Below are 24,303 nucleotides of genomic sequence, written 5' to 3'. Positions count from 1 at the left end.
GATACAGGAAAGATCCCTACCACCTGCATTTCAGACACCTAGGTCAACTTCCCGTTAATGCTTATCTCTGAATCTGATTGACGACACAGGTCAGGGACATTCTGAGGATGTCCACTCAAAAATGACTGAATTAAGTTTTTTGTGGGAGACTTTTCAAAAAGAAGCTGCACACACTACGCTGAGCATTCACATACTTCTTTTTGCGCAATTAAATTAGGGCTTGTTCCTGGAGACAAACTGATTGGGGCTTTTCTGCATCCAATTTTCTGCCATAACTGCCCCAAACAAAAGAACATACATTTTGCAAGGTAGTAACTACACTAGAAAGTTAAGTCACAGGGCGGTGCATATTAACAGGGTGAAAAAAAGGCAACCAAACTGATGTCTGGCAAAACAATTAATGCTGAACCAGTTTGGTATTCCAACAGCACATGCCCAGAACAAGGTTATTTGGGAACAGCTAAGCACACATACAACAGTCTGTCCTATCAGCGCAGCCATAGCTGAATCGAGAGTGCGCTCTTTTCCCAAGAGACCTTGGCTTTTTGAAATACCAAACTGCAGAGATGCCAACTTTTCAAAATGAAAAAGTGTAATTCTCAGGCACTTCCAGGTCCGGTTTCCCAACCGACCCCAATTTTTTGGTGTGACCCAAAAAATGTTCATTTGGTAAATTTGAAAAAAAAATTTCCAATGTTTTTTAAAAATCCTGCTGTCCTTTTTTTCAAAACGAATACCTGTCATCAACTTCTTTTCATGTCAAAACACTTGTGTTTACCTGACTAGCATTGTGCAAGTGTGAATTGTAATTAATTGTTGATTATATTTCCACATTAAGTTTGGTGAGATTTTGTTTTAATCACTTTTGAAGCAATTTTTGGTAACTTTCGTCCAATTCAATCAGCACAAAAAATTGTCAAAAATCCTTACCTACCGACCCTATTTAATTGGAAGCAGAACTATTTTTTCTTGGCCTAACTAATGTGCTTCTCAGTGCTGTAAGATCTAGCGTGGGCAATATTTATCATGTCACCGTTACATGCATTACAACACATGTAAGCTTCTCCACAACAAGACTTTGCAATGAAGGCCATTTTTTGGTGTATTCGTCCCTGAGCTTCTGCTCACTTGTTGCCACGGTGCAAAACAAGTCCAGACCACCAAATATCCAGGATTCAAATCCTTGACAGTCCTCCACTCCAATTTGGTCAACTTTAGCACGATCATGATGTTTGACACACGTGTGTACGATCTCGGTACATATACCATGCATGGACATACACAATCACATGGCATATGAGGTGCATTCGAGCCTATTCGCCCCGTATTCATCATAGCATTAATTTGCACTAACAGATTATTCAACCACGCTGGTTTCTACCGGTACTGATGCAGCTTGTATGCACAAACTGCAGGATGCCAGCAACACATTTCTGACATGTGCATTGCGAGGCCAGCTGGCTCCATGCTGGCTTACGTAGAGTTTATACACAACTGTATGGTTTTGTACCTTCGCGTTGGAAATCGTAAAAATCTAAACGGACTAAACAAATCGTAAAAATTTCGCCTAAACCGTACAAGTTGGCATCTCTGGAACTGGCTCATAGTGTCCATACCTGACGTCACTGTCACATCAAATTGGCAGACGATGGAATTCCCCGCCTGATCTTGAAATACGTAGGTAACTGAAGTCACACCGAGAGTGAAGGTGGATCCTGGTGTGTGAGTGAATGTCACTGTGGGTGTCTGACCTGAATTATCAGTGGCAGTTGGTTCTGTCCAGGTGACAACTGTACTTGCAACACCTAAAGGTATCTCCTGATTAATGTTTGACGGACAGAGCTGGATGACAGGTGGAGTATTATCCACTGCATGAAAAAGATAAAAAGTACATAAAATCATCACCCTTAGAATGTTAAAGGTTGAAGTCACAAAAACACCTGGAAATGATTCTCAATTTTCTGCAGAAATTTCATGATGTCAATTTCATACCTGCCGTTATTGTGACATCAAACTGACAGATGTTGGTATTGCCTGCCTGGTCTCGAAAAGTGTAAGTAACTGTAGTTGTGCCGACAGTGAAGGTGGATCCTGGGGTGTGAGTGGATGACACAGTGGGTGTCTGACCCGAATTATCAGTGGCAGTCGGTGGTATCCAGGTGACAGTTGTTCTTGAAACACCCAAAGATACCTCCCGGTTGATGTTAGATGGGCACAACTGGATGGTAGGTGGAGTGCTATCCACTGCAGCGAACAAATAATAATATATTTCTTTATGAGACCTGGGCTGGAAAATTCCTAAGGATACTTCATGGGTGTGTGCTGAAGGAGAGATTACTAAACACTTGGACTGAGTTAACCATCTAAGCATTTAACAAAATTGCCTCTCAGTTATCAATGACCTTTTCAATTGATGACAAGTTAACATGGAAAATGCATTACCAGAAAGTTCTTGCACTTATTTCATGCACCTTCCGTGTCCTTACAAAACACAAATATTTTGTCCCACACTGTATTCTAATTTCTATTCACAATACGTTATCCATGCCTCATCTTCAATATGATGTACTTGTCTGAGGAATTACTCATGGATCCTACCCTGACAAATTATTAATGAATCAGAAGAAATCCTTCAAATTGATAAATGGATCTGCCTCAAACGATCATTCTGACTGGCTGTCAAATTCAACACTTTATCTGTAGATGATATTTATAAATATCATTTGCGTACTCTAACGTGTAAATCTAAAAACTCTTTGAATCCAAACATTGAAGCTTTTTAAATGGAACACTAAAATCTACAATTATGCCACTAGTTTATGCAACTACCGTAGCTTCATCTCGTTGAATGTAGAACTTCCTTACATCTACCAACTATAAGATACCAGGGACCCCTCCTTTGGAACCAAATTCATTCAGTGGGTCCATTGATTCAAATTACAACATGTAAAACGTATAATAAAAATCCGCTTCTCAATATAATCAATTTCACTGGTAATTAAGAGGACATAACTGTAACTGTCAAGCTCAGTTGTCAAAAACACTTTAGAAATTAGTTAGGATGGCCAGTTTGTACATACCACTTTTGTAACTTTTTCAGCTAAAACAATTCACGAATTTTTTATTTCAACACCTTTTCCTAATCATTAATCTTCATTTCACTATATTATGAATGTTTAAACTACATATATCCTTTTTCTGGGGGCAGACCCAGTACAAGCTTTAGCTTTCACTGCTACAGTATGAAAAAAAAACCCTGAACTTGAACTATTTTCTCCAATATCGGAAGTAAGTTAGAAAATTAAACAGCGTACATGTGCGTACAACTTTTTTTTCAAACTAAACTTCTGTTGCATTGTCAGAAATCCCCATCTTTATACTAATGATTATTAAAATTGTTTTCTTGCGGACACAAAAAATGTGAAATTATGACAAGTTTTCTGCAGTTGTCTGGATGTGTGAAATGATACATGCAGAAATCAGCTGAAAAAGCTCAACGTTTGTCCATGTGATGAAGATATCTTGTTCCTTTTTCCATCTCCTTTTTTAAACACAAGCAGCTCAAAAGCATGGGTTGAAATGCCAAACGGGTATATAATGCAAGGACAGAGTCTACAATAAGCCTTTCGCGTGTTAAATTGGAATAAAATCTGGTACACTGAGCTATCTCATGCACGTAAGCATAACAATTGAATTCCCCTGACAAAAGACAGTGTTACTCTACCTCTTTACCCAGGGCAACCTTTTGCATAGCGACCACCATATCTGGAATGGACTGGTTCCTTTCTGCCCTTCTTATCCACTGAAAACAGTGTATTGGAACAAAGCATCTCTGATGTAACTAAGCAAAAAGCTTGCCCTGAATCACGTACGGCAACACTGTTTTTAGTATGGAGAATGTAAATTGTTCTGTTCACGTGAATAAAAAAAGTCAGGGCATCAGATTTTATTCAAATTCAATTCTCAAAAAGATTATTGAGAATACAGACACCAATGACATCATGTTGACAAAAATATTGTTGTAATGCCAATTTCATACCTGCTGTGACTATGACATTAAACCGACAGACGTTGGTATTGCCTGCCTGGTCTCGAAAAGTGTAAGTAACTGTAGTTGTGCCGACTGGGAAGGTGGAGCCTGGGGTGTGAGAAGGTGTCACAGTGGGTGTCTGACCCGAATTATCAGTGGCAGTCGGTGGTGTCCAGGTGACAATTGTACTTGAAACACCCAAAGATACTTCCCGGTTCATGTTAGATGGGCACAACTGGATGGTAGGTGGAGTGCTATCCACTGCAGCAAAGAGACAAGAAAGTTATAAAGTAGATTATAACTTAACCAAGGTTCAGATTTCTACATATATATATTTCAAAGGACACGGCTTATAGAGTATCCCAAGCTTACTAAATGGAATCATTGTATGTGTTGATTGCACCGTATGAAGATAGGAAAAGGCTTGACAAATTATTAATGAATCAGAAGAAATCCTTCAAATTGATAAATGGATCTGCCTCAAACGATCATTCTGACTGGCTGTCAAATTCAACACTTTATCTGTAGATGATATTTATAAATATCATTTGCGTACTCTAACGTGTAAATCTAAAAACTCTTTGAATCTAAACATTGAAGCTTTTTAAATGGAACACTAAAATCTACAATTATGCCACTAGTTTATGCAACTACCGTAGCTTCATCTCGTTGAATGTAGAACTTCCTTACATCTACCAACTATAAGATACCAGGGACCCCTCCTTTGGAACCAAATTCATTCAGTGGGTCCATTGATGCAAATTACAACATGTAAAACGTATAATAAAAATCCGCTTCTCAATATAATCAATTTCACTGGTAATTAAGAGGACATAACTGTAACTGTCAAGCTCAGTTGTCAAAAACACTTTAGAAATTAGTTAGGATGGCCAGTTTGTACATACCACTTTTGTAACTTTTTCAGCTAAAACAATTCATGAATTTTTTTTTCAACACCTTTTCCTAATCGTTAATCTTCATTTCACTATATTATGAATGTTTAAACTACATATATCCTTTTTTCTGGGGGCAGACCCAGTACAAGCTTTAGCTTTCACCGCTACAGTATGAAAAAAAACCCTGAACTTGAATTATTTTCTCCAATATCGGAAGTAAGTTAGAAAATTAAACAGCCTACATGTGCGTACAACTTTTTTTTCAAACTAAACTTCTGTTGCATTGTCAGAAATCCCCATCTTTATACTAATGATTATTAAAATTGTTTTCTTGCGGACACAAAAAATGTGAAATTATGACAAGTTTCCTGCAGTTGTCTGGATGTGTGAAATGATACATGCAGAAATTAGCTGAAAAAGCTCAACGTTTGTCCATGTGATGAAGATATCTTGTTCCTTTTTCCATCTCCTTTTTTAAACACAAGCAGCTCAAAAGCATGGGTTGAAATGCCAAACGGGTATATAATGCAAGGACAGAGTCTACAATAAGCCTTTTGCGTGTTAAATTGGAATAAAATCTGGTACACTGAGCTATCTCATGCACGTAAGCATAACAATTGAATTCCCCTGACAAAAGACAGTGTTACTCTACCTCTTTACCCAGGGCAACCTTTTGCATAGCGACCACCATATCTGGAATGGACTGGTTCCTTTCTGCCCTTCTTATCCACTGAAAACAGTGTATTGGAACAAAGCATCTCTGATGTAACTAAGCAAAAAGCTTGCCCTGAATCACGTACGGCAACACTGTTTTTAGTATGGAGAATGTAAATTGTTCTGTTCACGTGAATAAAAAAAGTCAGGGCATCAGATTTTATTCAAATTCAATTCTCAAAAAGATTATTGAGAATACAGACACCAATGACATCATGTTGACAAAAATATTGTTGTAATGCCAATTTCATACCTGCTGTGACTATGACATTAAACCGACAGACGTTGGTATTGCCTGCCTGGTCTCGAAAAGTGTAAGTAACTGTAGTTGTGCCGACTGGGAAGGTGGAGCCTGGGGTGTGAGAAGGTGTCACAGTGGGTGTCTGACCCGAATTATCAGTGGCAGTCGGTGGTGTCCAGGTGACAATTGTACTTGAAACACCCAAAGATACTTCCCGGTTCATGTTAGATGGGCACAACTGGATGGTAGGTGGAGTGCTATCCACTGCAGCAAAGAGACAAGAAAGTTATAAAGTAGATTATAACTTAACCAAGGTTCAGATTTCTACATATATATATTTCAAAGGACACGGCTTATAGAGTATCCCAAGCTTACTAAAATGGAATCATTGTATGTGTTGATTGCACCGTATGAAGATAGGAAAAGGCTTGACAAATTATTAATGAATCAGAAGAAATCCTTCAAATTGATAAATGGATCTGCCTCAAACGATCATTCTGACTGGCTGTCAAATTCAACACTTTATCTGTAGATGATATTTATAAATATCATTTGCGTACTCTAACGTGTAAATCTAAAAACTCTTTGAATCTAAACATTGAAGCTTTTTAAATGGAACACTAAAATCTACAATTATGCCACTAGTTTATGCAACTACCGTAGCTTCATCTCGTTGAATGTAGAACTTCCTTACATCTACCAACTATAAGATACCAGGGACCCCTCCTTTGGAACCAAATTCATTCAGTGGGTCCATTGATGCAAATTACAACATGTAAAACGTATAATAAAAATCCGCTTCTCAATATAATCAATTTCACTGGTAATTAAGAGGACATAACTGTAACTGTCAAGCTCAGTTGTCAAAAACACTTTAGAAATTAGTTAGGATGGCCAGTTTGTACATACCACTTTTGTAACTTTTTCAGCTAAAACAATTCATGAATTTTTTTTTTCAACACCTTTTCCTAATCGTTAATCTTCATTTCACTATATTATGAATGTTTAAACTACATATATCCTTTTTTCTGGGGGCAGACCCAGTACAAGCTTTAGCTTTCACCGCTACAGTATGAAAAAAAACCCTGAACTTGAATTATTTTCTCCAATATCGGAAGTAAGTTAGAAAATTAAACAGCCTACATGTGCGTACAACTTTTTTTTCAAACTAAACTTCTGTTGCATTGTCAGAAATCCCCATCTTTATACTAATGATTATTAAAATTGTTTTCTTGCGGACACAAAAAATGTGAAATTATGACAAGTTTCCTGCAGTTGTCTGGATGTGTGAAATGATACATGCAGAAATTAGCTGAAAAAGCTCAACGTTTGTCCATGTGATGAAGATGTCTTGTTCCTTTTTCCATCTCCTCTTTTAAACACAAGCAGCTCAAAAGCATGGGTTGATGCAAAGACAGAGTCTACAATAGCCTTTTGCCAGTTAAATTGGAATAAAATCTGGTACACTGAGCTATCTCATGCACGTAAGCATAACAATTGAATTCCCCTGACTAAAGACAGTGTCACTATACCTCTTGACCCAGGGCAACCTTTTGCATAGCGACCACCATGTCTAGAATGGACTGGTTCCTTTCTGCCCTTCTTATCCACTGAAAACAGTGTTTTGGAACAAAGCATCTCTGATGTAACTAAGCAAAAAGCTTGCCCTGAATCACGTACGGCAACACTGTTTTTAGTATGGAGAATGTAAATTGTTCTGTTCACGTGAATAAAAAAAGTCAGGGCATCAGATTTTATTCAAATTCAATTCTCAAAAAGATTATTGAGAATACAGACACCAATGACATCATGTTGACAAAAATATTGTTGTAATGCCAATTTCATACCTGCTGTTACTATGACATTAAACCGACAGACGTTGGTATTGCCTGCCTGGTCTCGAAAAGTGTAAGTAACTGTAGTTGTGCCGACTGGGAAGGTGGAGCCTGGGGTGTGAGAAGGTGTCACAGTGGGTGTCTGACCCGAATTATCAGTGGCAGTCGGTGGTGTCCAGGTGACAATTGTACTTGAAACACCCAAAGATACTTCCCGGTTCATGTTAGATGGGCACAACTGGATGGTAGGTGGAGTGCGATCCACTGCAGCAAAGAGACAAGAAAGTTATAAAGTAGATTATAACTTAACCAAGGTTCAGATTTCTACATATATATATTTCAAAGGACACGGCTTATAGAGTATCCCAAGCTTACTAAAATGGAATCATTGTATGTGTTGATTGCACCGTATGAAGATAGGAAAAGGCTTGACAAATTATTAATGAATCAGAAGAAATCCTTCAAATTGATAAATGGATCTGCCTCAAACGATCATTCTGACTGGCTGTCAAATTCAACACTTTATCTGTAGATGATATTTATAAATATCATTTGCGTACTCTAACGTGTAAATCTAAAAACTCTTTGAATCCAAACATTGAAGCTTTTTAAATGGAACACTAAAATCTACAATTATGCCACTAGTTTATGCAACTACCGTAGCTTCATCTCGTTGAATGTAGAACTTCCTTACATCTACCAACTATAAGATACCAGGGACCCCTCCTTTGGAACCAAATTCATTCAGTGAGTCCATTGATTCAAATTACAACATGTAAAACGTATAATAAAAATCCGCTTCTCAATATAATCAATTTCACTGGTAATTAAGAGGACATAACTGTAACTGTCAAGCTCAGTTGTCAAAAACACTTTAGAAATTGGTTAGGATGGCCAGTTTGTACATACCACTTTTGTAACTTTTTCAGCTAAAACAATTCATGAATTTTTTATTTCAACACCTTTTCCTAATCATTAATCTTCATTTCACTATATTATGAATGTTTAAACTACATATATCCTTTTTCCTGGGGGCAGACCCAGTACAAGCTTTAGCTTTCACCGCTACAGTATGAAAAAAAACCCCTGAACTTGAATTATTTTCTCCAATATCGGAAGTAAGTTAGAAAATTAAACAGCGTACATGTGCGTACAACTTTTTTTTCAAACTAAACTTCTGTTGCATTGTCAGAAATCCCCATCTTTACACGAATGATTATTAAAATTGTTTTCTTGCGGACACAAAAAATGTGAAATTATGACAAGTTTTCTGCAGTTGTCTGGATGTGTGAAATGATACATGCAGAAATCAGCTGAAAAAGCTCAATGTTTGTCCATGTGATGAAGATGTCTTGTTCCTTTTTCCATCTCCTTTTTTAAACACAAGCAGCTCAAAAGCATGGGTTGAAATGCCAAATGGGTATATAATGCAAGGACAGAGTCTACAATAAGCCTTTCGCGTGTTAAATTGGAATAAAATCTGGTACACTGAGCTATCTCATGCACGTAAGCATAACAATTGAATTCCCCTGACTAAAGACAGCGTTACTATACCTCTTGACCCAGGGCAACCTTTTGCATAGCGACCACCATGTCTAGAATGGACTGGTTCCTTTCTGCCCTTCTTATCCACTGAAAACAGTGTATTGGGACAAAGCATCTCTGATGTAACTAAGCAAAAAGCTTGCCCTGAATCACGTACGGCAACACTGTTTTTAGTATGGAGAATGTAAATTGTTCTGTTCACGTGAATGAAAAAAGTCAGGGCATCAGATTTTATTCAAATTCAATTCTCAAATAGATTATTGAGAATACAGACACCAATGACATCATGTTGACAAAAATATTGTTGTAATGCCAAATTCATACCTGCTGTTACTATGACATTAAACCGACAGACGTTGGTATTGCCTGCCTGGTCTCGAAAAGTGTAAGTAACTGTAGTTGTGCCGACTGGGAAGGTGGAGCCTGGGGTGTGAGAAGGTGTCACAGTGGGTGTCTGACCCGAATTATCAGTGGCAGTCGGTGGTGTCCAGGTGACAGTTGTACTTGAAACACCCAAAGATACTTCCCGGTTCATGTTAGATGGGCACAACTGGATGGTAGGTGGAGTGCTATCCACTGCAGCAAAGAGACAATAAAGATATAGAGTAGATTATAACTTAACCAAGGTTCAGATTTCTACATATATATATTTCAAAGGACACGGCTTATAGAGTATCCCAAGCTTACTAAAATGGAATCATTGTATGTGTTGATTGCACCGTATGAAGATAGGAAAAGGCTTGACAAATTATTAATGAATCAGAAGAAATCCTTCAAATTGATAAACGGATCTGCCTCAAACGATCATTCTGACTGGCTGTCAAATTCAACACTTTATCTGTAGATGATATTTATAAATATCATTTGCGTACTCTTACGTGTAAATCTAAAAACTCTTTGAATCCAAACATTGAAGCTTTTTAAATGGAACACTAAAATCTACAATTATGCCACTAGTTTATGCAACTACCGTAGCTTCATCTCGTTGAATGTAGAACTTCCTTACATCTACCAACTATAAGATACCAGGGACCCCTCCTTTGGAACCAAATTCATTCAGTGAGTCCATTGATGCAAATTACAACATGTAAAACGTATAATAAAAATCCGCTTCTCAATATAATCAATTTCACTGGTAATTAAGAGGACATAACTGTAACTGTCAAGCTCAGTTGTCAAAAACACTTTAGAAATTAGTTAGGATGGCCAGTTTGTACATACCACTTTTGTAACTTTTTCAGCTAAAAAAAATCATGAATTTTTTATTTCAACACCTTTTCCTAATCGTTAATCTTCATTTCACTATATTATGAATGTTTAAACTACATATATCCTTTTTTCTGGGGGCAGACCCAGTACAAGCTTTAGCTTTCACCGCTACAGTATGAAAAAAAACCCTGAACTTGAATTATTTTCTCCAATATCGGAAGTAAGTTAGAAAATTAAACAGCCTACATGTGCGTACAACTTTTTTTTCAAACTAAACTTCTGTTGCATTGTCAGAAATCCCCATCTTTATACTAATGATTATTAAAATTGTTTTCTTGCGGACACAAAAAATGTGAAATTATGACAAGTTTTCTGCAGTTGTCTGGATGTGTGAAATGATACATGCAGAAATCAGCTGAAAAAGCTCAATGTTTGTCCATGTGATGAAGATGTCTTGTTCCTTTTTCCATCTCCTTTTTTAAACACAAGCAGCTCAAAAGCATGGGTTGAAATGCCAAACGGGTATATAATGCAAGGACAAAGTCTACAATAAGCCTTTTGCGTGTTAAATTGGAATAAAATCTGGTACACTGAGCTATCTCATGCACGTAAGCATAACAATTGAATTCCCCTGACTAAAGACAGTGTTCCTATACCTCTTGACTCAGGACAACCTTTTGCATAGCGACCACCATGTCTGGAATGGACTGGTACCTTTCTGCCCTTCTTATCCACTGAAAACAGTGTATTGGAACAAAGCATCTCTGATGTAACTAAGCAAAAAGCTTGCCCTGAATCACGTACGGCAACACTGTTTTAACTATGGAGAATGTAAATTGTTCTGTTCACGTGAATAAAAAAAGTCAGGGCATCAGATTTTATTCAAATTCAATTCTCAAATAGATTATTGAGAATACAGACACCAATGACATCATGTTGACAAAATATTGTTGTAATGCCAAATTCATACCTGCTGTTACTATGACATTAAACCGACAGACGTTGGTATTGCCTGCCTGGTCTTGAAAAGTGTAAGTAACTGTAGTTGTGCCGACTGGGAAGATGGAGCCTGGGGTGTGAGAAGGTGTCACAGTGGGTGTCTGACCCGAATTATCAGTGGCAGTCGGTGGTGCCCAGGTGACAATTGTACTTGAAACACCCAAAGATACTTCCCGGTTCATGTCAGATGGACAGAGTTGGATGGTAGGTGGAGTGCTATCCACTGCAGCAAAGAGACAATAAAGTTATAGAGTAGATTATAACTTAACCAAGGTTCAGATTTCTACATATATATATTTCAAAGGACACGGCTTATAGAGTATCCCAAGCTTACTAAAATGGAATCATTGTATGTGTTGATTGCACCGTATGAAGATAGGAAAAGGCTTGACAAATTATTAATGAATCAGAAGAAAGCCTTCAAATTGATAAATGATCTGCCTCAAACGATCATTCTGACTGGCTGTCAAATTCAACACTTTATCTGTAAATGATATTTATAAATATCATTTGCATACTCTAACGTGTAAATCTAAAAACTCTTTGAATCCAAACATTGAAGCTTTTTAAAAGGAACACTAAAATCTACAATTATGCCACTAGTTTATGCAACTACCGTAGCTTCATCTCGTTGAATTTAGAACTTCCTTACATCTACCAACTATAAGATACCAGGGACCCCTCCTTTGGAACCAAATTCATTCAGTGAGTCCATTGATGCAAATTACAACACGTAAAACGTATAATAAAAATCCACTTCGCAATATAATCAATTTCACTGGTAATTAAGCGGACATAACTGTAACTGTCAAGCTCAGTTGTCAAAAACACTTTAGAAATTGGTTAGGATGGCCAGTTTGTACATACCACTTTTGTAACTTTTTCAGCTAACAAATTCATGAATTTTTTATTTCAACACCTTTTCCTAATCATTAATCTTCATTTGACTGTATTATGAATGTTTAAACTACATATATCCTTTTTCCTGGGGGCAGACCCAGTACAAGCTTTAGCTTTCACCGCTACAGTATGAAAAATAAACCTGAACCTGAATTATTTTCTCCAATATCGGAAGTAAGTTAGAAAATTAAACAGCCTACATGTGCGTACAACTTGTTTTTCAAACTAAACTTCTGTTGCATTGTCAGAAATCCCCATCTTTATACTAATGATTATTAAAATTGTTTTCTTGCGGACACAAAAAATGTGAAATTATGACAAGTTTCTGCAGTTGTCTGGATGTGTGAAATGATACATGCAGAAATCAGCTGAAAAAGCTCAATGTTTGTCCAAGTGATGAAGATATCTTGTTCCTTTTTCCATCTCCTTTTTTAAACAAAAGCAGCTCAAAAGCATGGGTTGAAATGCCAAACGGGTATATAATGCAAGGACAAAGTCTACAATAAGCCTTTCGCGTGTTAAATTGGAATAAAATCTGGTACACTGAGCTATCTCGTGCACGTAAGCATAACAATTGAATTCCCCTGACTAAAGACAGTGTTACTATACCTCTTGACTCAGGGCAACCTTTGGCATAGCGACCACCATGTCTGGAATGGACTGGTTCCTTTCTGCCCTTCTTATCCACTGAAAACAGTGTATTGGAACAAAGCATCTCTGATGTAACTAAGCAAAAAGCTTGCCCTGAATCACGTACGGCAACACTGTTTTTACTATGGAGAATGTAAATTGTTCTGTTCACGTGAATAAAAAAAGTCAGGGCATCAGATTTTATTCAAATTCAATTCTCAAATAGATCATTGAGAATACAGACACCAATGACATCATGTTGACAAAAATATTGTTGTAATGCCAAATTCATACCTGCTGTTACTATGACATTAAACCGACAGACGTTGGTATTGCCTGCCTGGTCTTGAAAAGTGTAAGTAACTGTAGTTGTGCCGACTGGGAAGATGGAGCCTGGGGTGTGAGAAGGTGTCACAGTGGGTGTCTGACCCGAATTATCAGTGGCAGTCGGTGGTGCCCAGGTGACAATTGTACTTGAAACACCCAAAGATACTTCCCGGTTCATGTCAGATGGACAGAGTTGGATGGTAGGTGGAGTGCTATCCACTGCAGCAAAGAGACAAGAAAGTTATAAAGTAGATTATAACTTAACCAAGGTTGAGATTTCTACATATACATATATTTCAAAGGACACGGCTTATAGAGTATCCCAAGCTTACTAAAATGGAATCATTGTATGTGTTGATTGCACCGTATGAAGATAGGAAAAGGCTTGACAAATTATTAATGAATCAGAAGAAAGCCTTCAAATTGATAAATGGATCTGCCTCAAACGATCATTCTGACTGGCTGTCAAATTCAACACTTTATCTGTAGATGATATTTATAAATATCATTTGCGTACTCTAACGTGTAAATCTACAAACTCTTTGAATCCAAACATTGAAGCTTTTTAAAAGGAACACTAAAATCTACAATTATGCCACTAGTTTATGCAACTACTGTAGCTTCATCTCGTTGAATTTAGAACTTCCTTACATCTACCAACTATAAGATACCAGGGACCCCTCCTTTGGAACCAAATTCATTCAGTGAGTCCATTGATGCAAATTACAACACGTAAAACGTATAATAAAAATCCGCTTCTCAATATAATCAATTTCACTGGTAATTAAGAGGACATAACTGTAACTGTCAAGCTCAGTTGTCAAAAACACTTTAGAAATTAGTTAGGATGGCCAGTTTGTACATACCACTTTTGTAACTTTTTCAGCTAACAAATTCATGAATTTTTTATTTCAACACCTTTTCCTAATCATTAATCTTCATTTGACTGTATTATGAATGTTTAAACTACATATATCCTTTTTCTGGGGGCAGACCCAGTACAAGCTTTAGCTTTCACCGCTACAGTATGAAAAATAAACCTGAACCTGAATTATTTTCTCCGATATCGGAAGTAAGTTAGAAAATTAAACAGCCTTTATGTGCGTACAACTTGTTTTTTAAACTAAACTTCTGTTGCATTGTCAGAAGTCCCCATCTTTATACTCATGGTTATTAAAATTGTTTTCTTGCGGACACAAATGTGAAATTATGACAAGTTTCTGCAGTTGTCTGGATGTGTGAAATGATACATGCAGAAATCAGCTGAAAAAGCTCAATGTTTGTCCATGTGATGAAGATATTTTGTTCCTTTTTCCATCTCCTTTTTTAAACACAAGCAGCTCAAAAGCATGGGTTGAAATGCCAAACGGGTATATAATGCAAGGACAGAGTCTACAATAAGCCTTTTGCGTGTTAAATTGGAATAAAATCTGATACACTGAGCTATCTCGTGCACGTAAGCATAACAATTGAATTTCCCTGACTAAAGACAGTGTTGCTATACCTCTTGACTCAGGGCAACCTTTTGCATAGCGACCACCATGTCAGGAATGGACTGGTTCCTTTCTGCCCTTCTTATCCACTGAAAACAGTGTATTGGAACAAAGCATCTCTGATGTAACTAAGCAAAAAGCTTGCCCTGAATCACGTACGGCAACACTGTTTTTACTATGGAGAATGTAAATTGTTCTGTTCACGTGAATAAAAAAAGTCAGGGCATCAGATTTTATTCAAATTCAATTCTCAAATAGATTATTGAGAATACAGACACCAATGAGATCATGTTGACAAAAATATTGTTGTAATGCCAAATTCATACCTGCTGTTACTATGACATTAAACCGACAGACATTGGTATTGCCTGCCTGGTCTTGAAAAGTGTAAGTAACTATAGTTGTGCCGACTGGGAAGATGGAGCCTGGGGTGTGAGAAGGTGTCACAGTGGGTGTCTGACCCGAATTATCAGTGGCAGTCGGTGGTGCCCAGGTGACAGTTGTACTTGAAACACCCAAAGACACCTCCCGGCTCGTGTCAGATGGACAAAGTTGGATGGTAGGTGGAGTGCGATCCACTGCAGCAAAGAGACAAGAAAGTTATAAAGTAGATTATAACTTAACCAAGGTTCAGATTTCTACATATACATATATTTCAAAGTACACTGCTTATACAATATTCCAAGCTTACTAAAATGGAATCATTGTATGTGTTGATTGCACCGTATGAAGATAGGAAAAGGCTTGACATATTATTAATGAATCAGAAGAAATCCTTCAAATTGATAAATGGATCTGCCTCAAACGATCATTCTGACTGGCTGTCAAATTCAACACTTTATCTGTAGATGATATTTATAAATATCATTTGCGTACTCTAACGTGTAAATCTACAAACTCTTTGAATCCAAACATTGAAGCTTTTTAAAAGGAACACTAAAATCTACAATTATGCCACTAGTTCATGCAACTACCGTAGCTTCATCTCGTTGAATTTAGAACTTCCTTACATCTACCAACTATAAGATACCAGGGACCCCTCCTTTGGAACCAAATTCATTCAGTGAGTCCATTGATGCAAATTACAACACGTAAAACGTATAATAAAAATCCGCTTCTCAATATAATCAATTTCACTGGTAATTAAGAGGACATAACTGTAACTGTCAAGCTCAGTTGTCAAAAACACTTTAGAAATTAGTTAGGATGGCCAGTTTGTACATACTACTTTTGTAACTTTTTCAGCTAACAAATTCATGAATTTTTTATTTCAACACCTTTTCCTAATCATTAATCTTCATTTGACTGTATTATGAATGTTTAAACTACATATATCCTTTTTTCTGGGGGCAGACCCAGTACAAGCTTTAGCTTTCACCGCTGCAGTATGAAAAATAAACCTGAACCTGAATTATTTTCTCCGATATCGGAAGTAAGTTAGAAAATTAAACAGCCTTTATGTGCGTACAACTTGTTTTTTAAACTAAACTTCTGTTGCATTGTCAGAAGTCCCCATCTTTATACTAATGGTTATTAAAATTGTTTTCTTGCGGACACAAATGTGAAATTATGACAAGTTTCTGCAGTTGTCTGGATGTGTGAAATGATACATGCAGAAATCAGCTGAAAAAGCTCAATGTTTGTCCATGTGATGAAGATATTTTGTTCCTTTTTCCATCTCCTTTTTTAAACACAAGCAGCTCAAAAGCATGGGTTGAAATGCCAAACGGGTATATAATGCAAGGATAGAGTCTACAATAAGCCTTTTGCGTGTTAAATTGGAATAAAATCTGGTACACTGAGCTATCTCGTGCACGTAAGCATAACAATTGAATTCCCCTGACTAAAGACAGTGTTGCTATACCTCTTGACTCAGGGCAACCTTTTGCATAGCGACCACCATGTCTGGAATGGACTGGTTCCTTTCTGCCCTTCTTATCCACTGAAAACAGTGTATTGGAACAAAGCATCTCTGATGTAACTAAACAAAAAGCTTGCCCTGAATCACGTACGGCAACACTGTTTTTACTATGGAGAATGTAAATTGTTCTGTTCACGTGAATAAAAAAAGTCAGGGCATCAGATTTTATTCAAATTCAATTCTCAAATAGATTATTGAGAATACAGACACCAATGAGATCATGTTGACAAAAATATTGTTGTAATGCCAAATTCATACCTGCTGTTACTATGACATTAAACCGACAGACGTTGGTATTGCCTGCCTGGTCTTGAAAAGTGTAAGTAACTATAGTTGTGCCGACTGGGAAGATGGAGCCTGGGGTGTGAGAAGGTGTCACAGTGGGTGTCTGACCCGAATTATCAGTGGCAGTCGGTGGTGCCCAGGTGACAGTTGTACTTGAAACACCCAAAGACACCTCCCGGCTCGTGTCAGATGGACAAAGTTGGATGGTAGGTGGAGTGCGATCCACTGCAGCAAAGAGACAAGAAAGTTATAAAGTAGATTATAACTTAACCAAGGTTCAGATTTCTACATATACATATATTTCAAAGTACACGGCTTATACAATATTCCAAGCTTACTAAAATGGAATCATTGTATGTGTTGATTGCACCGTATGAAGATAGGAAAAGGCTTGACAAATTATTAATGAATCAGAAGAAATCCTTCAAATTGATAAATGGCTCATCCTCAAACGATCATTCTGACTGGCCGTCAAATTCAACACTTTATCTGTAGATGATATTTATAAATATCATTTGCGTACTCTAACGTGTAAATCTACAAACTCTTTGAATCCAAACATTGAAGCTTTTTAAAAGGAACACTAAAATCTACAATTATGCCACTAGTTTATGCAACTACCGTAGCTTCATCTCGTTGAATTTAGAACTTCCTTACATCTACCAACTATAAGATACCAGGGACCCCTCCTTTGGAACCAAATTCATTCAGTGAGTCCATTGATGCAAATTACAACACGTAAAACGTATAATAAAAATCCGCTTCTCAATATAATCAATTTCACTGGTAATTAAGAGGACATAACTGTAACTGTCAAGCTCAGTTGTCAAAAACACTTTAGAAATTAGTTAGGATGGCCAGTTTGTACATACTACTTTTGTAACTTTTTCAGCTAACAAATTCATGAATTTTTTATTTCAACACCTTTTCCTAATCATTAATCTTCATTTGACTGTATTATGAATGTTTAAACTACATATATCCTTTTTTCTGGGGGCAGACCCAGTACAAGCTTTAGCTTTCACCGCTACAGTATGAAAAATAAACCTGAACCTGAATTATTTTCTCCAATATCGGAAGTAAGTTAGAAAATTAAACAGCCTACATGTGCGTACAACTTGTTTTTTAAACTAAACTTCTGTTGCATTGTCAGAAGTCCCCATCTTTATACTCATGGTTATTAAAATTGTTTTCTTGCGGACACAAATGTGAAATTATGACAAGTTTCTGCAGTTGTCTGGATGTGTGAAATGATACATGCAGAAATCAGCTGAAAAAGCTCAATGTTTGTCCATGTGATGAAGATATTTTGTTCCTTTTTCCATCTCCTTTTTTAAACACAAGCAGCTCAAAAGCATGGGTTGAAATGCCAAACGGGTATATAATGCAAGGACAGAGTCTACAATAAGCCTTTTGCGTGTTAAATTGGAATAAAATCTGGTACACTGAGCTATCTCGTGCACGTAAGCATAACAATTGAATTCCCCTGACTAAAGACAGTGTTGCTATACCTCTTGACTCAGGGCAACCTTTTGCATAGCGACCACCATGTCTGGAATGGACTGGTTCCTTTCTGCCCTTCTTATCCACTGAAAACAGTGTATTGGAACAAAGCATCTCTGATGTAACTAAGCAAAAAGCTTGCCCTGAATCACGTACGGCAACACTGTTTTTACTATGGAGAATGTAAATTGTTCTGTTCACGTGAATAAAAAAAGTCAGGGCATCAGATTTTATTCAAATTCAATTCTCAAATAGATTATTGAGAATACAGACACCAATGAGATCATGTTGACAAAAATATTGTTGTAATGCCAAATTCATACCTGCTGTTACTATGACATTAAACCGACAGACGTTGGTATTGCCTGCCTGGTCTTGAAAAGTGTAAGTAACTATAGTTGTGCCGACTGGGAAGATGGAGCCTGGGGTGTGAGAAGGTGTCACAGTGGGTGTCTGACCCGAATTATCAGTGGCAGTCGGTGGTGCCCAGGTGACAGTTGTACTTGAAACACCCAAAGACACCTCCCGGCTCGTGTCAGATGGACAAAGTTGGATGGTAGGTGGAGTGCGATCCACTGCAGCAAAGAGACAAGAAAGTTATAAAGTAGATTATAACTTAACCAAGGTTCAGATTTCTACATATACATATATTTCAAAGTACACTGCTTATACAATATTCCAAGCTTACTAAAATGGAATCATTGTATGTGTTGATTGCACCGTATGAAGATAGGAAAAGGCTTGACAAATTATTAATGAATCAGAAGAAATCCTTCAAATTGATAAATGGCTCATCCTCAAACGATCATTCTGACTGGCTGTCAAATTCAACACTTTATCTGTAGATGATATTTATAAATATCATTTGCGTACTCTAACGTGTAAATCTACAAACTCTTTGAATCCAAACATTGAAGCTTTTTAAAAGGAACAATAAAATCTACAATTATGCCACTAGTTTATGCAACTACCGTAGCTTCATCTCGTTGAATTTAGAACTTCCTTACATCTACCAACTATAAGATACCAGGGACCCCTCCTTTGGAACCAAATTCATTCAGTGAGTCCATTGATGCAAATTACAACACGTAAAACGTATAATAAAAATCCGCTTCTCAATATAATCAATTTCACTGGTAATTAAGAGGACATAACTGTAACTGTCAAGCTCAGTTGTCAAAAACACTTTAGAAATTAGTTAGGATGGCCAGTTTGTACATACTACTTTTGTAACTTTTTCAGCTAACAAATTCATGAATTTTTTATTTCAACACCTTTTCCTAATCATTAATCTTCATTTGACTGTATTATGAATGTTTAAACTACATATATCCTTTTTTCTGGGGGCAGACCCAGTACAAGCTTTAGCTTTCACCGCTACAGTGTGAAAAATAAACCTGAACCTGAATTATTTTCTCCAATATCGGAAGTAAGTTAGAAAATTAAACAGCCTACATGTGCGTACAACTTGTTTTTTAAACTAAACTTCTGTTGCATTGTCAGAAGTCCCCATCTTTATACTAATGGTTATTAAAATTGTTTTCTTGCGGACACAAATGTGAAATTATGACAAGTTTCTGCAGTTGTCTGGATGTGTGAAATGATACATGCAGAAATCAGCTGAAAAAGCTCAATGTTTGTCCATGTGATGAAGATATTTTGTTCCTTTTTCCATCTCCTTTTTTAAACACAAGCAGCTCAAAAGCATGGGTTGAAATGCCAAACGGGTATATAATGCAAGGATAGAGTCTACAATAAGCCTTTTGCGTGTTAAATTGGAATAAAATCTGGTACACTGAGCTATCTCGTGCACGTAAGCATAACAATTGAATTCCCCTGACTAAAGACAGTGTTGCTATACCTCTTGACTCAGGGCAACCTTTTGCATAGCGACCACCATGTCTGGAATGGACTGGTTCCTTTCTGCCCTTCTTATCCACTGAAAACAGTGTATTGGAACAAAGCATCTCTGATGTAACTAAACAAAAAGCTTGCCCTGAATCACGTACGGCAACACTGTTTTTACTATGGAGAATGTAAATTGTTCTGTTCACGTGAATAAGAAAAGTGAGGGCATCAGATTTTATTCAAATTCAATTCTCAAATAGATTATTGAGAATACAGACACCAATGAGATCATGTTGACAAAAATATTGTTGTAATGCCAAATTCATACCTGCTGTTACTATGACATTAAACCGACAGACGTTGGTATTGCCTGCCTGGTCTTGAAAAGTGTAAGTAACTATAGTTGTGCCGACTGGGAAGATGGAGCCTGGGGTGTGAGAAGGTGTCACAGTGGGTGTCTGACCCGAATTATCAGTGGCAGTCGGTGGTGCCCAGGTGACAGTTGTACTTGAAACACCCAAAGACACCTCCCGGCTCGTGTCAGATGGACAAAGTTGGATGGTAGGTGGAGTGCGATCCACTGCAGCAAAGAGACAAGAAAGTTATAAAGTAGATTATAACTTAACCAAGGTTCAGATTTCTACATATACATGTATTTCAAAGTACACTGCTTATACAATATTCCAAGCTTACTAAAATGGAATCATTGTATGTGTTGATTGCACCGTATGAAGATAGGAAAAGGCTTGACAAATTATTAATGAATCAGAAGAAATCCTTCAAATTGATAAATGGATCTGCCTCAAACGATCATTCTGACTGGCTGTCAAATTCAACACTTTATCTGTAGATGATATTTATAAATATCATTTGCGTACTCTAACGTGTAAATCTACAAACTCTTTGAATCCAAACATTGAAGCTTTTTAAAAGGAACACTAAAATCTACAATTATGCCACTAGTTCATGCAACTACCGTAGCTTCATCTCGTTGAATTTAGAACTTCCTTACATCTACCAACTATAAGATACCAGGGTCCCCTCCTTTGGAACCAAATTCATTCAGTGAGTCCATTGATGCAAATTACAACACGTAAAACGTATAATAAAAATCCGCTTCTCAATATAATCAATTTCACTGGTAATTAAGAGGACATAACTGTAACTGTCAAGCTCAGTTGTCAAAAACACTTTAGAAATTAGTTAGGATGGCCAGTTTGTACATACTACTTTTGTAACTTTTTCAGCTAACAAATTCATGAATTTTTTATTTCAACACCTTTTCCTAATCATTAATCTTCATTTGACTGTATTATGAATGTTTAAACTACATATATCCTTTTTTCTGGGGGCAGACCCAGTACAAGCTTTAGCTTTCACCGCTACAGTATGAAAAATAAACCTGAACCTGAATTATTTTCTCCAATATCGGAAGTAAGTTAGAAAATTAAACAGCCTACATGTGCGTACAACTTGTTTTTTAAACTAAACTTCTGTTGCATTGTCAGAAGTCCCCATCTTTATACTAATGGTTATTAAAATTGTTTTCTTGCGGACACAAATGTGAAATTATGACAAGTTTCTGCAGTTGTCTGGATGTGTGAAATGATACATGCAGAAATCAGCTGAAAAAGCTCAATGTTTGTCCATGTGATGAAGATATTTTGTTCCTTTTTCCATCTCCTTTTTTAAACACAAGCAGCTCAAAAGCATGGGTTGAAATGCCAAACGGGTATATAATGCAGGACAGAGTCTACAATAAGCCTTTTGCGTGTTAAATTGGAATAAAATCTGGTACACTGAGCTATCTCATGCACGTAAGCATAACAATTGAATTTCCCTGACTAAAGACAGTGTTGCCATACCTCTTGACTAAGGGCAACCTTTTGCATAGCGACCACCATGTCAGGAATGGACTGGTTCCTTTCTGCCCTTCTTATCCACTGAAAACAGTGTATTGGAACAAAGCATCTCTGATGTAACTAAGCAAAAAGCTTGCCCTGAATCACGTACGGCAACACTGTTTTTACTATGGAGAATGTAAATTGTTCTGTTCACGTGAATAAAAAAAGTCAGGGCATCAGATTTTATTCAAATTCAATTCTCAAATAGATTATTGAGAATACAGACACCAATGACATCATGTTGACAAAAATATTGTTGAAATGCCAAATTCATACCTGCTGTTACTATGACATTAAACCGACAGACATTGGTATTGCCTGCCTGGTCTTGAAAAGTGTAAGTAACTGTAGTTGTGCCGACTGGGAAGATGGAGCCTGGGGTGTGAGAAGGTGTCACAGTGGGTGTCTGACCCGAATTATCAGTGGCAGTCGGTGGTGCCCAGGTGACAATTGTACTTGAAACACCCAAAGATACCTCCCGGTTCATGTCAGATGGACAGAGTTGGATGGTAGGTGGAGTGCTATCCACTGCAGCAAAGAGACAATAAAGTTATAAAGTAGATTATAACTTAACCAAGGTTCAGATTTCTACATATATAAACATTTCAAAGAACACTGCTTACACAGTATCCCAAGGTTACTAAAATGGAATCAATGTATGTGTTGATTGCACCGTACGGAGATAGGAAAACGCTGTATAATGGGATCACCTACTGTATACCCCACGCCCACAGCCCTGATCCTTACACATGGGTTCCCCTATATTCCAACGGCCTCAATTCCCCGGTCTGCTGAAATGTTCAGCTACCTCCAGTCAATACCACAACAAACTCCATCTCCACTCTGAAGAATCTTTCACTTGGCACACTGAAGTCAACCTCAGTCACAGGTCCCTCTCTGCGGACGAGACAAAAGTCCTGTCGCTGGGCATGAACTATGCCCTAACCCCCAGCACTTACCCGTTGAAGAGGTCATTTGCCTTCTTCATAAGTCTACAGCCAACGAGATCCGCCTGCAAATCAACCAAGCCCTCCTGAAACACAAGCCTGCCAAGCCCAATCTCTCAAGACAAGACCGGTCAGCCATCACATCCCTACACCAAGACAAGACCATCCACATCCTCCAGGCAGACAAGGGGAATGCCACCGTGGTCATGGACAAGACTGAGTATGACGACAAGAAGGTAGCAGAAATTCTTGACTCCGGCTGCTACTTTACTCTCAAGGAAGATTCTATCCCCGCTATTGAGAGAAAGCTACAGCAAAAGCTCCTCTCCCTTCAGCACTCCAGCGGTATCTCCCAGTCCTTGTACAGACAACTCTGGCCTGCCAATTCCAAATGCCCAAGCTTCTTTGGGCAACCCAAGATCCACAAGGCAGACACCACACAACACCCCATCGTCACACCAAGAGAGGGTCAAACTTAAAACACAGCCAGATATCTTTCCAAGATACTGCAACCCTGTGGTTATCAACATTGAACGCCACATCCAAAATTCAGACCAGTTTACCAGCTTCATTCAAGGCCTCATGTTTCAGCTAGACGACATCATGGTCGCTTTTGACGTCATCTTCCTCTTCACAAATGTTCCCTCCTCCGAGGCCGCCACCATTTCCAGGCTTAATCTTGTAGATGACCTAGAAGGATTCTTGGTTTGTTAACAAATTTAAGAAAGAAGTTCATGGCAACTGTATACCTGCTGTTATTGTGACATCAAACTGACAGACGTTGGTATTGCCTGCCTGGTCTCGAAAAGTGTAAGTAACTGTAGTTGTGCCGACAGTGAAGGTGGATCCTGGGGTGTGAGTGGATGACACAGTGGGTGTCTGACCCGAATTATCAGTGGCAGTCGGTGGTGTCCAGGTGACAGTTGTACTTGAAACACCCAAAGATACTTCCCGGTTCATGTCAGATGGACAGAGTTGGATGGTAGGTGGAGTGCGATCCACTGCAGCAAAGAGACAAGAAAGTTATAAAGTAGATTATAACTTAACCAAGGTTCAGATTTCTACATATATATATT

The 24,303-nt window shown here is 37.7% G+C and overlaps 1 protein-coding gene across 8 annotated transcripts in view; it reads right to left on the bottom strand.

Moving 5' to 3' along the window:
• LOC110988490 (uncharacterized) overlaps nucleotides 1–24,303 on the bottom strand; it is a 76,205-nt gene that overhangs the window by 30,785 nt on the left and 21,117 nt on the right. For 4 of the 8 annotated variants that reach the window (XM_087137643.1, XM_087137647.1, XM_087137642.1 and 1 more), the window contains exons 13-26: nucleotides 23,977–24,228; nucleotides 22,557–22,808; nucleotides 20,705–20,956; nucleotides 18,852–19,103; nucleotides 16,999–17,250; nucleotides 15,146–15,397; nucleotides 13,294–13,545; nucleotides 11,441–11,692; nucleotides 9,586–9,837; nucleotides 7,729–7,980; nucleotides 5,894–6,145; nucleotides 4,040–4,291; nucleotides 1,993–2,244; nucleotides 1,617–1,868 (exon numbers count right to left, since the gene is read on the bottom strand). In XM_087137643.1, coding sequence (XP_086993769.1) covers nucleotides 1,617–1,868; nucleotides 1,993–2,244; nucleotides 4,040–4,291; nucleotides 5,894–6,145; nucleotides 7,729–7,980; nucleotides 9,586–9,837; nucleotides 11,441–11,692; nucleotides 13,294–13,545; nucleotides 15,146–15,397; nucleotides 16,999–17,250; nucleotides 18,852–19,103; nucleotides 20,705–20,956; nucleotides 22,557–22,808; nucleotides 23,977–24,228 — 3,528 coding nt within the window. The remainder of the gene's footprint in view (nucleotides 1–1,616; nucleotides 1,869–1,992; nucleotides 2,245–4,039; nucleotides 4,292–5,893; nucleotides 6,146–7,728; nucleotides 7,981–9,585; nucleotides 9,838–11,440; nucleotides 11,693–13,293; nucleotides 13,546–15,145; nucleotides 15,398–16,998; nucleotides 17,251–18,851; nucleotides 19,104–20,704; nucleotides 20,957–22,556; nucleotides 22,809–23,976; nucleotides 24,229–24,303) is intronic. The other 4 variants (XM_087137645.1, XM_087137644.1, XM_087137648.1 and 1 more) reach the window with 4 other exon arrangements.

Source organism: Acanthaster planci, linkage group LG06 (genome assembly GCF_054643075.1).
Source record: "Acanthaster planci isolate LZ-2023a linkage group LG06, COTS_SCS, whole genome shotgun sequence".
Lineage (NCBI taxonomy): Eukaryota > Metazoa > Echinodermata > Asteroidea > Valvatida > Acanthasteridae > Acanthaster > Acanthaster planci.
The sequence above is the reverse complement of the archived record's forward strand: the minus strand, read 5'-3'. Positions and strand labels throughout refer to the sequence as shown.